This window comes from Culicoides brevitarsis, chromosome 3, assembly GCF_036172545.1.
Source record: "Culicoides brevitarsis isolate CSIRO-B50_1 chromosome 3, AGI_CSIRO_Cbre_v1, whole genome shotgun sequence".
Classification (NCBI taxonomy): Eukaryota; Metazoa; Arthropoda; class Insecta; order Diptera; family Ceratopogonidae; genus Culicoides; species Culicoides brevitarsis.
Genome location: NC_087087.1, coordinates 35,442,987 through 35,460,561, shown reverse-complemented (window position 1 = coordinate 35,460,561; position 17,575 = coordinate 35,442,987). Strand labels below are relative to the sequence as shown.

The window sequence follows — 17,575 nt, the reverse complement described above, 5'->3', positions numbered from 1 at the left end:
AGTTGTGTATAAGTACATTAACAAGGAATCAAAAAATAACTTCTCCCTTTTTCTTTCTTTTAACGTTGAGAACAATACCTTTTTTGTTGTTATCGTCTGTTCATTACTTTCATGTCCAGTTCAGAAAGTTTTTTTTTCTTTGCACAAGTTTGATCTTGATTTACGTTCTTATCGATTGTCAGTCACGTGCAGGAAAAGTTTGTTTTAAAGTTTTTTTTACTTTGTTTGTACAACTTTAATTTTTCATTTTTACAAGCCAAACAAATTTTTCATCAAGTTTAATTTTGTGAAAAAAAAATTCTAAAAAAAGTTTTTCGAATTTTTTGCTAAATTTGCTTTTTCTATGAAATTTCAATTAAAAATTCTAAAAAAATTGAAAGTGTGAAACATTTTTGCTAATTGCATCTGCCTTTCATCAGAAAACTTGTTCAACGAAATTCTTTCTCTTGAATCTCGTTCAAGCGAATGCGTTCCTTTTCACGGAAAACTTGACGTTCGTATTTCGTCATGCCATTGTTGCTTCGGAGTACATTCTTTGATTCAGCTGCCTTTTTGAAGTCGTACGTTGGAACATTCAGATCGTCCCAACTTTCCTCAGGCGTCATAAAAGGGTTGAATTGAATTTGTTGTCTCATCAACAAACTGTCTTGCGTTTCTTCTTTTTTGGAAGTTCCAACATCTATCAAATATTGTTCGAAATTTACGCGATCGGGACAACGAAGTTTATGTTCCTGAAAAAAAAAACAAGATTTTGATATGATTTCGAGAAATTGAGAAAATTTTACCTTCATTGCGGCATAACGCATCCTATGAGTGACGTTAAAAGGACAAATTTCCAGTTTCATATGGGGATGTTGCTTGGCACACTTTGTTAAGTGAGTTTGCATTCGATGAGGTAAAATCATGTGACTCTGAAAATACAAATTGTTGGTTATGAAATACTCAATTATTAATTTATTGAGCAATTTTACCGGATTATAAGGGCAAGGAATGACTTTTTCAAATCCTGGAGGCAATTCCATTGCTAAATTTCTTAATTAAAACCTAATTTTATTTACAATTTAAGAAAAAATGCTAAAAAAAGAAGATTTTTGCGACAAGCGTGATAAACAAAAAGATGAACCGTAAAAAATAATGAGCGGTTTTCGAGTCGTTTTAGTTAATTTTAACCCTTAAATACATTTTTTCTATTTCTTAACCCTTTGACCCTACAAAAATCGTTATTTTATGTAAAAAGTTGAAAATGTTCAAACTACAAATCCACAATAATTAGAAATCATAATAATAATCAATAACAGATAACAACATGTTTTTCCATAATTGACAAGGCAACATCAAAGCACTTCGACAAACACAATGAAAAATTATCTGATTTTCATATCAACATCATCCCTCGCAATATTTTCCAATATTAGATAGAAAGATTGTAATCCTTGCACATTATAATATTATTACAATGTCTGTCTTTGAACATCATCTCATCATCGTCATCATCATCTGCACTTTGTAATGCTTTCTTTCTTGCTCGAACTCGTAGTCAAATAAGGAAACTACAGGCAGAACAAGTCGGTCGTTATCTTTATTATGTTTTGACGCCGCGACAATTTTCCTCTTTTCTCGCCTTCTTCTCATTGCAATCATAACGATGGTGCCAACGACAATGTCAAGACGCAAGGCAATAAAGCATGCCAGAGAAAATTATGGGATCAAATACTTTTGCGAGCATTGTGACAGTTTTATTATTATTACATTTTCCTTTTTTTGTTGAATTTACATTCACAGCTACTTTGTCTATTTGTGTCTGTCAGAATAAGAAAAAATTCATTAATACTGAGTCATAAAAAAAAATTAAGGAAATGAACATCTGGCTTTCGAACAAATACGGAACTCCATTTTTCTATCAATTTGAATAAAAAGATCTAATTTAGCATCTAAGTTCATAAAAAAATTTTTACTGATTAAAATATTTATTTTTTTTTTAAATTGTTAAAAAATTTTAATATTTTTAATAGTTAAAAATTTTTTATGAACAAAAATATTTTTTTTTTTTATAAAAATAAATGCAAGGTACATACGAGGTATAAATGAAAACTTAAGATTTAGATAATTAAAAAAACGGAAATTCTTTGTACAGTAGTAAAATCCATACAACGGGATTTCAAATTTGGAACAAAGCGTCGTCTTTGTCGTGTATATAAGTAAATGCAAACCATTAGCAATATTATCCGATTTCGAGTAATATTAAAAGTAAAATAATAATAAATCATGTCAATTATTAATGATAAATAACATTTTTGTGTATAAATATGATAATAATGAAACATAATATAATAAGAAAAGAATAAAAATCTCGAAATTTAAAAAAAATAACAAACAAGAGTGATGGATATTTTTTTATTAAAAGGACTTTTCTTCTCCAATTTATCATCGCTACGCGTTTATTACTCTGCATATTAATTGTGATAATAAATTTATTATATAGGATCCTAATTATTAGGATAAAAAAGATATCTCTCGATGTGTAAATTAATTATATTTAAAAAAAATAATGAAATTGAATCTTATGATAAATTGTTGTAAAATTAAGATAACCGAAAGATGTCACGCTCTGTGAAGAGCCTTATTGAGAAAAGACTCTTGTCAGACTCGTGCACGTCAATTCCAAGGCATTCCATTGAAATATCTTTGTGCCCCTAGATTTTCGAATGGAAATCCATATGCCGATGAATCATATAAAAATAAATATAAAAGCAATTGATTAATTTCTTCTTAACTGTTGAATAAAATTGTAGAAAACTTTTCAAATTAATTTTTGCTCCAACGATAAAAGCATCAAACTTTGTCCAATTAACATTTCAAATTTTTTTCTTGCTAAAAAATTTCAATTTTTAAAAAATTAGTAAAAAAAATCTCATCTTACCACAACTAACGGTAGAAAATTCTTCATGAAAATACTTTTTGTCATCAGTTTCTGCAACACCAATCATATCATCCATCATTTATCACAAGAACGTGTGTTAAAAGTAGTCGTCAAGTGTTTAGATAGAAGAAGCAAAAATAAAAAAAAATATATAGAAAAAAAACTTTTTAATGAAAACGATGTACCTGAACAACCTGACTGAAAATATTTAATTAAAACAAAACTCTCATCCTCTCACCATTCTTTACCTGAAATACCTTCAATGTCGTATAAGTTTTAAATATAAATTTAATTTTGCTTTTGTGAAACGTTGAATAGTGACATGACACAAACATCGCTGTCAGTACCAAACTTATTTTTTTTATATCACAAAAATCTTTTATTTTTATCATCCCGTATCTCATTTGTCATCCATCCAAGGTGATTTAATGGAAATTTATTTTTATTTATTGAATTGTTATGAATAGTATGGCACGACTCATTGACGAACGTTGATAGAAAAATGGGGCTCCAACTCCAATTTTTTTTCTCATATGAAAAGATTCTCAGACACCATTAGGCTGATGTTATCGTATTATTTTTCAATTAGTATCATTTCCTTTTTTCATTTTTTTTTTCGATGTTTTGCGTAATGAACGACAACAACGGAAAATATGTTGGTACCCAATATATTTTACTATGATAAAAATTACAATAAATTAGAGATAATGTCTGTACATAAACCTTTTTTTGTTGTTATTTTGTGTACATATTTCTGTTGCGATGGTATCATTAAGACAATTAAAGCGAAATGCCTCAACTCATTTTTTGTTGTCTGCCTGCGTGAAAAATGTCGTAGAGCCGACGCAAAGGAAACGAAAATTTTGAAAAAGAATTTTAATCGCTTACAAAGTTCATCGTTGTTGAAATGTTGTCTCTCGTGGGAAATTTATTAACTTCTTTTTTTCTTTGGGTTGAGGAATTCATATTTTCAAGTCCTTTTTGTCTACGAGAAAATAAAATCTTACTTTTGATTTCATTTTGAAGAGAAATATGTTTTTACTTACCCGACAAAAGAAGAAATACGCTCAAGTAAGTTTTAACTTATGTGCAACGTCATCGAAAATTTGTCTCGTTTTTCTCACTCACGGTCCTTCGCATCTTTTTGTCCTGTCTCCTTGCACATCTATGCGGTCTGGGATGGTGAATAAACTCATAAATTTTGATATGATACCGAAAACATTATAATAAATCTTTTTTATTTACATTTTTGTCAGACCTGGCGATGTTTACTCGTCTAAAAAATCGTCGCTAATTCCCAAATTCCTAACCGAAAACCATCTTTGAACTTTAAAACACTTTTTGCAACACATGCCGTTTCGATTTCCATGTAAATTTGTGCAATGTAACAAAATGTAAGTGAATTCATCTTCAAAAAAAAAGTTTTTCAAGCAGATATGAGAGAAATATGCACTCCAACATTGTTATTGCCACATGAAAGTTGGTAGAAGGAATAAAAGTTATGCAAATAATTTCCTGATTTCTTCCTTCTCGACTGAATTTCGTATGCAAATGTTAAATTTTTCTCTTGTTTTAGCACTTTGTTCGAATCTTACCGCAATTTAGTCGTCTCCATCGTCATTGTTTCCTTAAATTATCATGTTTTAGTAACTTTTTCCATCAAGAAGCGTTTATATACCTCAAAGTACATACCTCGTGCATTATATTTTTCAATTTAACTAACTATGCTCGTTAATGCATCAATGCACTCGAGTTTATTTCCTGCCTTGCTTTCCGTAACTGCGCTTTTGTCACACACAAAAAAGATGCATCTTAAGGAAATTACGTTAAGTTCAAGTTCAAGTTTCCTTTTATTTTATTTTATTTTATTTTTTCTTCTTCTTCCTTTTAATACAAAATTCATTATTTTAGTTTTTTATTTCGCATCGAAGATATTGGAATGGAACGAATAAGTAATGCAGATACTCATAAAAATTGCAATGAAAAAATTTTGTTGAAGCAATAAAAATCGCATTTCACTTCAGTATCTCCGTCTTTGCGGTTTTCATTTTTATTTCATCGAGAACGACGACATTTTTGCATAACATAAGAGGAAAATCCAATTGAAAACTTTGGCATGTCAATTTTTATTTTATTATTATTGCGATACTGCGACAAGAGGAAAAATGTTATTTGATTGTCTTGCAAGTCCATATTAATTTTTATTTAATTTTTAAAGTTTTATTTTTAAAGTTTAATAAAGAAAAAAGCAATTAATTGATAATAATAATAAACTATATCTGTAGATCGAATGCTTAGAATACGAATTTCAGCTCATATGTCATAATTTCGAATGATATTTATTACTTGCAACTATTGTACAGATCAATTTTAATACAAATATATAACAGAGTCTTGAAAAATGAAGAAAGTTTAAAAGTAAAAATAAATAAAAATCATAAAGAAACTTTGTCGTCTTTATTATTAATATAAATCGTACGTATAGTAGATAAAAAATACTATTTAAAACGTTCCATTTTCATGATATGTAACATAAAATTTTTAATATATATTACTTTTAACATTCATAACTTACATAATATAATTAATGATAAAACATGTAGAGTAGAAGGAAAACAAATAATACAAATATTTACTTAGAAAACCCTAACATTTGATACTTTAAATTTTATCCGGGTCCAATTCTGATGATGATGTTACACATCAAACATAAAAGTTTATTATTATTACATAACTTATATAATATATAAAACGTTTTGAAACACACACAAGAGATATTTTTGCACCGAATTTCTAATTTTTTCTTAACATTTTTTAATAACGATAAAAATTCTGTAAATTTTTGACAAACGGTCATAGAAATGTGAATTTATATAAAAAATAATAAAAACAAATGAACTATGTATATGAAAAATTGTAAACTACAAAATATATAATTAACTAACTAACTATGAACGTAGTATATTTTTCAATAAAAAAAAAGTATAAAAAATCAAATAAAATATATCTAAAATTCTTTTTCAAAAAAAAAAATGTTATTAATTATAATAAAGTTAATATATAAAAACTTTTCAATATACGCGTACTACTGTCTTATGATAGATCTATAAAGAAAATAAAAATATATATATTTAAAATATACTAAAAAGTGTTAAAATTTTAATCCTCGCTTAAATCAACTTTTTATTCATACAAATTTTTGAATTTTTCGGTTCAATGAAATGAGTAATTTAAATCAAAAGCAACATATATGTAAAATTGTACATTCATGCCATAGAATATGAAAAAAAAACTGTAACTGCGAATTGCACTTGGAATTGGAAATTTTAAAATAGATACAAAAAGGATTGGGAAATAAATGTGTATGGTGATTTATTTCAAGGTCAATAGGATAAATAATAATTATCATAATTTTTTTTTGTTAATTTTTTCATTTGATTGATTTTAATATTTTTCGATAAAAAATATTGTCTGAAAAGTTTTAATGATTTTTCTTTTTTAAAGCTTTTTTGTTTGTTTGAACATGAGTCAGTCGATTGTTTAAAAAATTAATATATTTAAAATAAACTTATAATTAAACATGTATGCTAGTGAAACATATTCTGCCTTATTAAATATTATTATGTATTACTATATAATTAAATGTATTCACAGGAACTCACTTTAAAATATTTTAGCACGCTTTCACAGCAATTAATATTTATTAAAACCAGAAACATTTATTATTCATCATAAATTATTTATTTATTTATTAATTGATGAACAAAATCCGTGGTTTAATAGTTATTTAAAAAATATTTTATGATGACAAACTGCTTTTTAAATATAATAACAAAAAATATATATGATTAAAATTATTCATTAAATTAATTATTAATATTGTTCACAATAAATTTGTTTCATAATTATAATAATCCTAAAGCTGCAAACACGAATCAAAGTAAAAAAAATTGAAACAGATATTTATTGTTACATTATACTTTATTAAAACTTGCGATGGAAGCGTCATTAGAATTAGTTATTGATATTTATATTCGATCAAAAATACTTGTTGTGAAGTCATTCGATAATAATAACTGTGTAAAGCAATATATTTAGTAATTTTAATCTATTTTAATTTTAATAATAATATGACATATTTTTCAATATTCGTTAAATTTCGCATGATTGATTTAGAGGCAATCCTTTTTTTCAACCAGACATGCGTTACGAAATATATATTTTTGCTGTTGACAGTCAGTTGAAAGGAATCAATCATGTGTTATAATTGATATATCAATATAATATAGAACTTATGTTTAAGTTATAAATATGAATAAATAAGAGACTGACTCATATTCAAGACAAAATGAAACTTTATAATTTTAAAATTTATTTTTCTTCAAATATTTCCTTAATTTATACTTCAATGGACAATTTACATTCAAAAGGTTACCCAATTACATCAGGTATCATTTTGGCTGTTGTTCCATGATGTTTTTTTTATCATTTTAAAAATTATTTTTTCTTTAATTTTATATGAAGGTTTAATTTTAAATTATATGAATCGCCTTACAAAACAAAAACAAAAAAATGTATATGAAAATTTAATAAAAAATATAGTTTCCTACTACTATTAGAGATATAAGGAAACGATGAAAAGAACCCTCAGACTTATGAAACAAATCATGTTTAAATAAAATTTAAATTTTTTCCAAATTTGTTAAATATTGTTATGATTGTACATTTTTAAACATATATTATGAAAATATTAACACGAAATTCATATTAACAAGTTTTATTATATAAAGTATTTATTACGTTGTCCTATTTTTTCGTTGTTATGCATACAAATAAATATTTAATTTCAACAATTGAACTAATTATTAAATAAAAATCCTTTTATACTGTTAATGAATGATGATTATATATAAACTTATATGAATATGAAAATAAAATTATGATGATTAAAAAAATTACCAAAAGAGAGACTATTTAAAAGAGAAAAACAAAACGAGAACCAATTAAACATAAAAACTCATCTGCATAATTATAATAATTAACAAGATATATTTCTGAAATAATTCATGTTATTATGGGGAAAATTTAAAATAATATTTATTTAAAAGTTTAATAACATAAAAAAAGTTGTAGAGTAACAAGAAAAAGTCAAAAGAAGAAGTTAGTATAATAAACATAAATTTTATTATAAATTGTGTCGTATCATTATTACAAATTTCAGTTCAATACACACAAAATATATAATATATTAAAAGAAACAAAGATAATGATAAAATTACAAACAATGAAAATCTTCGAAAAACATTTTCTCAAATCGGTGTTCATTAATTATTATAGAATCTTTGAAAAAAAATATAAAATGTTTATTAATAATAAAAACAGAAATAATTAAAGTTATTAACGTAATATAATATGTAAAGATAATTAATATTAAGAGCACTATTAATTTCTTATCCGCGATAGAATTTCATTCTTAATTTAATTAATGAGAACTTTAAAAGCACCGTCCTTTAATAAAATCATCATATTGCCAAAATTATTTAAATTTTGTTAATTTTTGAGTTTATATCTTTTTTATCCCCTAAAAACATCTAAAATCTAAAAAAAAAACTAAACTTTGATCATCAATCACGAAGATCTTTCAAAGAACAATGAATAAAAATATATTTAAAATAAAAAAATGAATAAATAAAGAGATCACACTGTAATTTACTGAATTAAAAAAAAATATTTTTTTTCTAAAAGGCTTCAAGGATACCAAAGAGTTATTTGTCAAAGTTGAATTTTTGACAAAAAATGACTTTCCATACATTTTTTCTTGCTCTCGTATATTTTTTGACCATATTTTGTGTAAAAACTTCTTTTGAGTTTCAAACTCAACATGGTTTCAAGCATTTCCGACAACTGCATCCAAAGACGAGTCATAATAAGTTCATTTCATCTTCTTCTTACATCTTACCGCATAGTCGTGAAATGCATGCCGTCTACAATTCCTTTCCGGATTTCAGTAAAAGTCGATCTGATCAACGTCTTCAGTCATTCAAACGTGCAAATCGACGTCACAAGGCACATCGTCGTAATGCAAAGCTCATCGATTATCCGGATTTCATGGAAAAAGAAGGAATAATTCCATATTTTCAAGCAAAATTGGGTCCTTCTTCGTTCCGAGTGAAACGTACGGCGACAAATGCCACGGAAAGTTTGATCAAATCGTTGGAAGACTCGTTTTCTAATCCGACTTTAGATGACATGCAAAACTTGGAGGCGTCATTGGTACCGCATATTCGTGTGAAACGTAAGGATTTATTGTAAAATGGAGAATTTGAATAAAAAAATCAGATTTTTCATGGAATTATTTTTATTAAAACATGAGTAACAACACTCAAATGCTCGATTTTTAACTACGTAAGTATTTTTTATTATATTTTGTATTGACTAATAAATATTTTCTTTTAATAATCTCTTTGTTTTGTTTGATTTTCTTGAAAAAGACAAAAAAATACAGATAAACTTTATATTGACTTGACATGCAAAAATGTATGTTGTTGAAAAAAAAATTTTTTTTGATTTTATTTATTGTTTAAAAGTTCTATTTCGAATTTTAAGTAATTGCTCTATTTTAAATGTCAATTAATTTTAAATATTTTTTCGTATTTTAACTTTTCTTATTAAATTTTCATAAAAATTCGTCTTTTTACGACTTTTATACTTTACTTTCTATTTCTTTCAGTGGTACAAATATGACAACTACGTTCAAAAATCACGATAAAAGCGACTTTCACGACATAAATCTCCTTAAAACGTTTAGTGCTTTAGGTTTCTATCTTCTAATTATGGTAAAAATGCGTATCAATTGTCTCTTCATTTCAGTTTCTCACAAAAATTGTGTCCCAAAAAATGTTACCTGTAATTTCAAGTCCTCTGAATTGCTTGATTTATTGATTTTTTTTTGTGTTCGTGCCCTGCTAATTTATTTAATTAATACTTAATTGTCTATCGTTTTAATAAATATTTGTGCTTTCAAAGCAGTTATGTTTAAAACTAATATTAATATATTTTGATCACAATTAAAGCTGCTGCTCGCTGATATAACTTACGATTATTAAATAAAAGCTGGCGCTAAAAAAATTCATTTAGAAAAAAGTTTAAAAAGTCAAGTTCTTAAAAAGGTAAAAATAAGCTCTAAAAATATGACACTCGATGATGGTTTTTGTAATAATTGGTTAAAAAGTTGTCAGTTAAACCATTTTATTCTTGTTGATCGCTTCGAAAAGCTGATGTCCCGTTTGTTCGATCATTTGTTTAAGCTTCGCTGAGTGCTTTGTGTCTGAACAGATGTTGATGTAGTCGGTAAAATCACATAAATATTTGTAATTTGGAATGCTGCTGGAATGTTCGAGGTTTTTCAGAACGTAATTTTTGTCTTGCAGGATCTTCATTGTCACTTCCAATGGGTATGAGACCGCGATGTATTCAAGAATTTCTAAAAAAAAAAAAGATTTTTTTTAAATTTTACATTAAAAAAATAATTTTCAAAAAAAAAAATCTTACCTTTAAAGATGCGATAATACAACAAAAGTGCTTTCAAATTCCGATTTTCGTCATAAAAATTCATCTTTTGCTGAACACACTTCAATAAAAAGACCCAATCCGCATCTGTGCGAAATTTGTTGATGCCGAATTCAAGCACAGCTTGAGGACATTTGTCTAAAATGAATTCTACACTGACGTTCGTTGGATAAAGACAACTTAGAATCGCATCTGCTCCAATTAAATCGTTATTTTGCTGTAAAAACTGTAAAACATCCTTCTGTAAGTCAGCCAATAACTCTTGATTGCACAAAATTGATTGCAATTTCAACAACGTAACCATCGTTTCACTTTCGATCTTCCTCTGTCCCATGCTGTTGAGTAAATTTTCTTCGAACGGCGACATTAGCGTCAAATAATGGCATCTATGTTCAAAGAACAAAATATTTCGTGTATTGTACGTCGCCAAATCCGTGCGTTGTGTCATTGATTTGTAACGTTCGATAAAATTGTCGATTTTTTCATCGAAATTTTTCAATTCTTCATCTTCGTTTTCATGTTCGACGCCATTTTCTTGCGGAACAAGCGGCGAATTGCACGTTGCATATTTCAGATGTGTCAAATACAACCGAATCAGGATACGAATACTTTTTTTGAGGGAATTCTCCGATTCTGACGCGGAAATGTCGTTGATGCTACGAAGACTTGCCGGTTCAGAATTCGATGAAAAAACATCCATTGAAGTATAGTCGTCGCCGGATTTTGTTCCGCCATTTCCGAGACATCGTTTCACGTTGATATGAAAGAAGTACTTTTCGAGGAACGTTTGTACCAAATTTTGCCCATTTATGTAACTATTGTTCCCAATTAAGGCCGACAAGTGATCCATGAACATTTTCAGCAGGGTTTCGTAGTCCAAAAATTGCGTTTCTGTCAAAACGTGCAAACAAATGTCCGTGAAAAGGTTCTGTTGATGCACGTTTGTCGTATTGAGGAAGAATAAATCCGTGAAATCGGAGAAATTCACAACGCGAAGTCCCTTTGAATTCACTGTTGCATCAAAAAGCAATCGATAATGCTTTTGAAGCGTTTCTCGCATGTGCTCGTGATTAATTTCCTCAAACATGGCTCGTGCTTTCGTAACTTCGTTACGTTTCATCAAGTAAAAGACCAAACAAATGATGTCCTCCGACGTTTTCGAAGGGAAACCTTTGATAACTTCAAACATTCCGCTCCCGATGTAATCCATGAAAACGGGAAGTTGCAAAATCATGGGCGCCAATTCTGTGGGAGAGTACTTGGCAAGTACTTCAATGATAATTTCACCAAATTTGACGGTTTTGGGAAGGCCTGCTTCGTGCCCATTGAATTGCTCCGACGGAATAAACTCATCGTGACGAACAGTTTTGCTCAAAAGTGCATCTAATTCACTTGCGTTTGCGATAATTTGTGTTAAATATGTTTTTAGTGTGTAAATAAGACTTGTGATGCACTTCATTTCCCCATTTTGGAGTTTCTTGAGTCGTTTGAAGATGTCGAGAAGCGACAATCCTCCCATCATGTAGTACGGTAAACTTTGTTTGTATTCAGATTGTTCGCTGGATCTACAAAAAAAATATTTAAAACGAAATTTCATGAAAATTTTCATAAAAAAAACTTACAACGCATACAAATCTCCCAATAAAATGCACGAATCCTTGTACATTTCTCCAACTTCCTTCGAATTATTCGCCTTCAGCGTTGCAATAGCTGCACAATCCATATCCTCGTCAACGCCGCTTACCAATTTCGATACTTCCAAATTAGTTCGAAGTATAATGTGCGCTTCTTCAATCAAATCTATGAACGCATTTCTATTTTTGCTGTATTTCTTCTTTGCCAAATCCTCAAAATCTCGATAAATCATGTCTGCACTCGGAATTTGCAAATTATAAATGGTCCATTGATGATCGCCTGCTTGTGTCGTTGGACTATTTAACGAATTTGCTAATAAGACTAGATTCGTATCACTCAAGAGGATCTTTCTGACACCCAAAAAGGGCCTTAATCCGATCAAACAGATGCTTTTGTTCATGTTAGGCACGATTTTTGTGTTACTCGATGCAGAATTCGAAAGCACATCGTTGAAAAGTCGATGTCCCGTACGAACTGTATAAGATTCAATGCCGTTATCGGTGAGTGCATGCAAAGTTGTGTCATCCAAAGCAACGTCTCGAACAGGAGATGTAAATGGAAAGGCATGACACTTTCCCGTGGAATGTTTTTCGTTGTAAACTTGATACAAGTAACCATCTTGTTGTGTTGTCACAAGCACAGAACATCCAATAAAATGTTGATGAAATGCTGATTCGAGTGAAAATTCACGTGCAGTTCGTTTTGTATTTTGTTCGACGTAAATAGGGCGTAAGGTTAAACATAAAAATTTGTAACTGTATCCCGAAAGTTGATCCAAAGGACGTACAGGAGCCAGTTTTAGCTGTAATAACGTCTGAATATCGACACTGCACAAATCACTTTCATCCAAAAATTTTATGACACACGAGAGATTTGTCACGACAATCGGTTTCATTTCGTTAGAGTCAAAGTCACTTTTGCGTTGTTGCGTTTGTTGTGCCTTAGAAGTCAAATCTACGAGAAAAATTTGATCATTTATCTCCTTTTTGTCTTTAATTAAATTGTAATCCAGATCACGTGAGACATCTATACGGAATTTTGGTTCAATATTATGATTGTTGTCTAAAAAAAATTTGAAAAAAATCAAAAATTAATGAAATTTTGAATGAAAAAATCTTACCTGATGGGATAAAACTACTCGTCGATGCCTCATTACTGCTGTTGTTCCAAACACTCGACGACGCCCCGATAATTTGAAATACATTCACGTACATTTGATTCATGGCAGCGAAAATGTTCTCAGCAACTTCCAATTTTGTCGGCTTGAAATCCAACTCCACGTAAAAGTTGGCTTCCATGAAATCGATAAATTTGTATTTGGTGCTGTCATTATAGCAATATTTGAAGACGAATGGTTGTATCGTGTTACCGGACAAAATAAACATATTTCCCGTTGACTGTATGATGGGAGAAAAAATGAAAAAACACAAGTGTGCGTGTTAGTAAAGAATGTTTAAAGGAGCGAAAACTAATCCTAATAACATTCATCATCGATAATTATGTGCATACACATACAAATGTGAAAAAATGGGACGAATGACGCGATGCGATGAGCTCATCCTCAAGCAAAATATTCACACCCATGTTCTTACCTGACAACACGCGACGATTTCAGGCACCGTCTTGAGCGGTATCTCCAACATTTCCAAGCATCGTGTCTCCGATGTGCTGTAAATGGGCGTCGTTTTACCCGCAATCCGTGCTTTTATTCCCAAATTTGTGTCTTGTCCCGCCGCTTCGAAATGACAATAAACACGAACGCTTTTCACGCACTTCCCTTTGGACTGCTTTTCCTCGAGGCACGCCAAATAGTTGCCCTGAATGCAATATTCCACGGTTACGACGTCGTCGATTGTCGCAAAACACGCACAACTTTCCTCCGAGTCGTCGTTCAGGTCGAAAATCTCGATGAATCCATTTCGTTTGGCAAGAACCAATCGATTTTCGGGGATGAGGCAGGAATCGACGATATCCTCGATTGTTTTTGTCTTCTGCCCGAGGAAATGGTACACAGATAATACACGAACCATGATGATAATTTCGCGCAAATCACATATCGTTTTGAAATTCGCAAGAAAATTCCGCAGATTATGTAAAAAGTTGTTTGTTGTGTGACAATTCGAAGCAAAAGCAACAATGAGAATGAGAATTTTTCTCCAGTGACGGCGGAATTTTCGCTCTGAAATCGATCAGCTGATACAGTGTGTTTCAACTAAAAATGATACCTGCTGAGATTTAATTTTCTTTAAAAAATTATTTTTTCATAGAAATTTTTTTTTAAATTTTCTCGAAAAAAATTTTAAAATTCAAAAATTAATTTTTTTATCAAAATATGAAAATTTTAGTTAATTTTGTGTCATAAAATAGAAATTTGTTCAATTTTAAACGAAAACCTCTGTACTTTACTCAAAATTCTCTCTCTCGTTCTCTCTCCCCAATATTTGTTATCAAACAAAACGCATACAAAAAAAAAATTTGACACCCAAAAAAGTGCAAAGAGGAAATATCTCATTAAAATTCATCATTTGCTCTGCACAGTGACGACAATTCAGCCAAAAGCAGGGCGTAAATGATGACAAATCAAGCAATCCTTCGAATTTTCCTCATTTTCGTTGTAAAGTTCTTTACGGGATGCGGTACAAACGAAATCCTTCTCGACTGTGATGTCTCGGAAACACATACGACAAAAAATTCTTGCAGTTTTACGACAACAACATGCATCATCGAGGAGTTTCGCGACGTTTGGCAAAACCAAAATGTGAAACTATCATTCACAAATGCTCGTGAAGAAAATTTTACGTCGTTAGTGTTCCAAAATAGTTTTGTGTCAACACTGCCCAAAGAGATTTTCGATCAATTTCCTCATCTGGAGTCACTTGACATGAGCAATACAGGCTTAACGCAGATCCGAGGACGAACTTTTGTGAATGCCACAGATCTGGTTGAACTGAATTTGATGCGAAATCAACTCACAGACATCACAACGCAAACTTTCGTTGGAGCAACGAATCTTCGGGCGCTGCATCTTGCTCATAATCGAATTGTAACAATCTGGTCAAATGCGTTTCGTGATGCTAAACAATTGGAATTTATCGATTTGGGTCACAACGTCATCCAATTGATACACAAAGAGACTTTTAGTATGCTCGACAACTTAAGGAACATTTATTTGTATCACAACAAGATTATTGACGTGAATCCGTTGAGTTTTGTGCACAATAAAAAGTTGAATACGATCGATTTGACGGGAAATCACATGAGAGAAGTCGAATTGGATCTTTCAACGCCGCGTTTGAACAAACTCGATTTATCGGATTGCTTCTTGGATGAGTTGGTGCTTCGAAAATCAACAGAAGCAACGGAGAACATCACAATTCGTTACTTGAACCTTCGTAAAAACACTTTTACGAACATTTCCAATATCCGAATCGATCGTAAGGAAGTTCAATTGCAGACTGTAGACTTGAGTGAAAACAAATTGCACGCTTTAAACATTCCTCCAGACTTTGTTCAAGACATAACTTTGTTCAAATTGATGAAAAACGATTTATGGGAAATCTCGCCGGGATTTATGACGAGCATGAAAAAACTAAAATCTCTCTATTTAGATAAAAATGCATTCCGTTTGTACGAAAATATGTTCAAACCAGTTCCAGATTTGAAAATTCTCTCAATATCCGGAAATCATTTGAAATTCTTCGACTTTTCTTGGTTCGATGGTTTGTCAAATCTCACACAACTCAATTTGGAAGACAATCGTTTGCGTCAAATCAATTACACACAAATCTCGAATACGCTTCCATCATTGCAATCTTTTTATCTGGACAAAAATGAGTTCAAATGCGCCTTTGTTGAGCAAATGGTGAATTACGTTCGCAATACAACTGATGGCAAAAATATAGAATTTTCCTCCAATGGTCGAGGATTGTTTCCGACTTGCGTTCCTGATGACGAACCAAGTAACTTCAGATGGGAATGGATGGTTGTTGGAATTTTCGTTACGGCATTCGTTGTTGTTGTTGCGATTTTCAGACGACAATTAATTGAAAAAATTGACGATGTAAGAAGACGATTCCGATCGTACAGTAACATGAGAGAAACAGAAAATGGAGTTAGCGGAGGAGGAGGCACAAGACTTCGAGACGATGGAGACGATCAAATACTCTAAAAAATTTAAAAACTTATGATCTGAACTGAAAATGCTCTTAAAACATATAAAATACTCCAGTTGACATATTTAAAAGGACCAAAGAAGGTGCCATATCAAACATCAATTTTTTAAATTTTTATTAGAATAATTTTATTTTTTGTTTTTGCCTTAATTCCTTAATTAATAATATAATTAAATAGGTAATTTCGTCAATGTTTCAATTTTTTGTTGTAATAATTGTTTAATTAATTAATATGTTTAAAGTTATCATATTGTGATAATCATAGTTATTGTATATTATAATTAATCATTTTTTTCTCACAACTGCGCGTTCATTATTGTTCGTAATTAATTCTTCCAATTTAATTATACATAATCTATATATTGAATGTATAAAATAAAATATTGCTGTATTATCATACATTATAAGGAAATAAACTCGAAATATAATAAAAAATCTTAAAACATCCCCAAAAATTATAAATTGATCTATTTCATTTTAATATTATATATTTTGTCTATTTTTCATTATTTAAAGTTTATTTTTTTTTTACAAAATTGGTACATTTTATGCATGATAAGAAAATTATACATAAAATGTTATTATTTAAAACTAAAATTATTAATATTTTTATAAAATATATTTGGCAACTAAAAATTTTTGATTAATTTTAAAATTTATATATTTATTATCATACTCTTTCTTTCAACTAAATATATACTTTACGTTTAAATTATAAAATAATATCAATTTTTATACTTTTTTTTATGCGAAATGAATATAAAATTTGTTATAGTTCGTATTTACACAATCAAAGAAGCCCCTTTTCAATTAAGTTATATAGTTGATTCAAATCATTATAAAAATTATCATATAGAAATATATATTTTTAGGATAAACAAATGCTAATTTTGCTTTTATTTTAATGAAATTCTGTTTTTTTAGCAAATTGGTCAAATACTAAGCTAAATGTATTGAAACCTGCTATAATATGTCCCATTTGTTAAACATTTTGATTATTTATCGTGTGAAGAAAATAAAATTTCAATCATATATATTGCACATTACTGTTTTAGTTGCTCCTATAAGTTATGTTTATTTTGTTTAAATAGACAAACGTTTAAACCATCAATATTTTATTAAGAAGAGGAGGAGGAAAGTTGTTAATGTATGAAAAAAATATATATTTTGAAAGACAAATAATAATAATCTACTAATTTATAATAATAATACAATAACTTTTTCGTTGTTCATTACACATTTAGTATACTTTTTTACATTCTATTACTTTCCTGATTTT

General features: G+C 29.4%; 4 protein-coding genes across 4 annotated transcripts in view; 2 read left to right on the top strand and 2 right to left on the bottom strand.

The window, feature by feature from the left end:
• Positions 1–5,106, top strand: part of LOC134835914 (eye-specific diacylglycerol kinase) — a 61,699-nt gene extending 56,593 nt beyond the window's left edge. The window contains exon 18 of the mRNA XM_063850932.1: positions 4,832–5,106. The gene's annotated coding sequence lies outside the window, so the exon portion shown is untranslated. The remainder of the gene's footprint in view (positions 1–4,831) is intronic.
• LOC134835915 (gametocyte-specific factor 1 homolog) lies at positions 220–1,142 on the bottom strand. The gene is made up of 3 exons (XM_063850934.1): positions 972–1,142; positions 786–911; positions 220–731 (listed from the first exon to the last, which is right to left on the bottom strand). The coding sequence occupies exons 1-3, from the start codon at positions 1,020–1,022 to the stop codon at positions 429–431; spliced, it is 480 nt and encodes a 159-aa protein (XP_063707004.1). The 5' UTR covers positions 1,023–1,142; the 3' UTR covers positions 220–428.
• A 4,267-nt stretch (positions 5,107–9,373) lies between the features above and the next one.
• LOC134833461 (uncharacterized) lies at positions 9,374–14,228 on the bottom strand. The gene is made up of 5 exons (XM_063847778.1): positions 13,717–14,228; positions 13,245–13,521; positions 12,112–13,186; positions 10,472–12,054; positions 9,374–10,403 (listed from the first exon to the last, which is right to left on the bottom strand). The coding sequence occupies exons 1-5, from the start codon at positions 14,152–14,154 to the stop codon at positions 10,159–10,161; spliced, it is 3,618 nt and encodes a 1,205-aa protein (XP_063703848.1). The 5' UTR covers positions 14,155–14,228; the 3' UTR covers positions 9,374–10,158.
• Positions 14,229–14,627: 399 nt separating this feature from the next.
• Positions 14,628–16,688, top strand: LOC134834296 (leucine-rich repeat-containing protein 15-like). Its single transcript, XM_063848917.1, has one exon. The coding sequence runs from the start codon at positions 14,694–14,696 to the stop codon at positions 16,290–16,292; it is 1,599 nt and encodes a 532-aa protein (XP_063704987.1). The 5' UTR covers positions 14,628–14,693; the 3' UTR covers positions 16,293–16,688.
• Positions 16,689–17,575: the final 887 nt, after the last annotated feature.

What these genes read in the sequence shown, in the direction of transcription:
- LOC134835915 (XM_063850934.1), bottom strand. Translation starts at nt 1,022, where the DNA reads ATGGAATTGCCTCCAGGATTTGAAAAAGTCATTCCTTGCCCTTATAAT. An exon ending in TTCCTTGCCCTTATAATCCG is followed by an intron (nt 912 to 971) that starts GTAAAATTGCTC and finishes TTGTATTTTCAG; the next exon opens with AGTCACATGATTTTACCTCA. An exon ending in TGCGTTATGCCGCAATGAAG is followed by an intron (nt 732 to 785) that starts GTAAAATTTTCT and finishes TTTTTTTTTCAG; the next exon opens with GAACATAAACTTCGTTGTCC.
- LOC134833461 (XM_063847778.1), bottom strand. Translation starts at nt 14,154, where the DNA reads ATGGTTCGTGTATTATCTGTGTACCATTTCCTCGGGCAGAAGACAAAA. An exon ending in AAATCGTCGCGTGTTGTCAG is followed by an intron (nt 13,522 to 13,716) that starts GTAAGAACATGG and finishes CCCATCATACAG; the next exon opens with TCAACGGGAAATATGTTTAT. An exon ending in GTATTATCGCATCTTTAAAG is followed by an intron (nt 10,404 to 10,471) that starts GTAAGATTTTTT and finishes TTTTTTTTTTAG; the next exon opens with AAATTCTTGAATACATCGCG.
- LOC134834296 (XM_063848917.1), top strand. Translation starts at nt 14,694, where the DNA reads ATGATGACAAATCAAGCAATCCTTCGAATTTTCCTCATTTTCGTTGTA.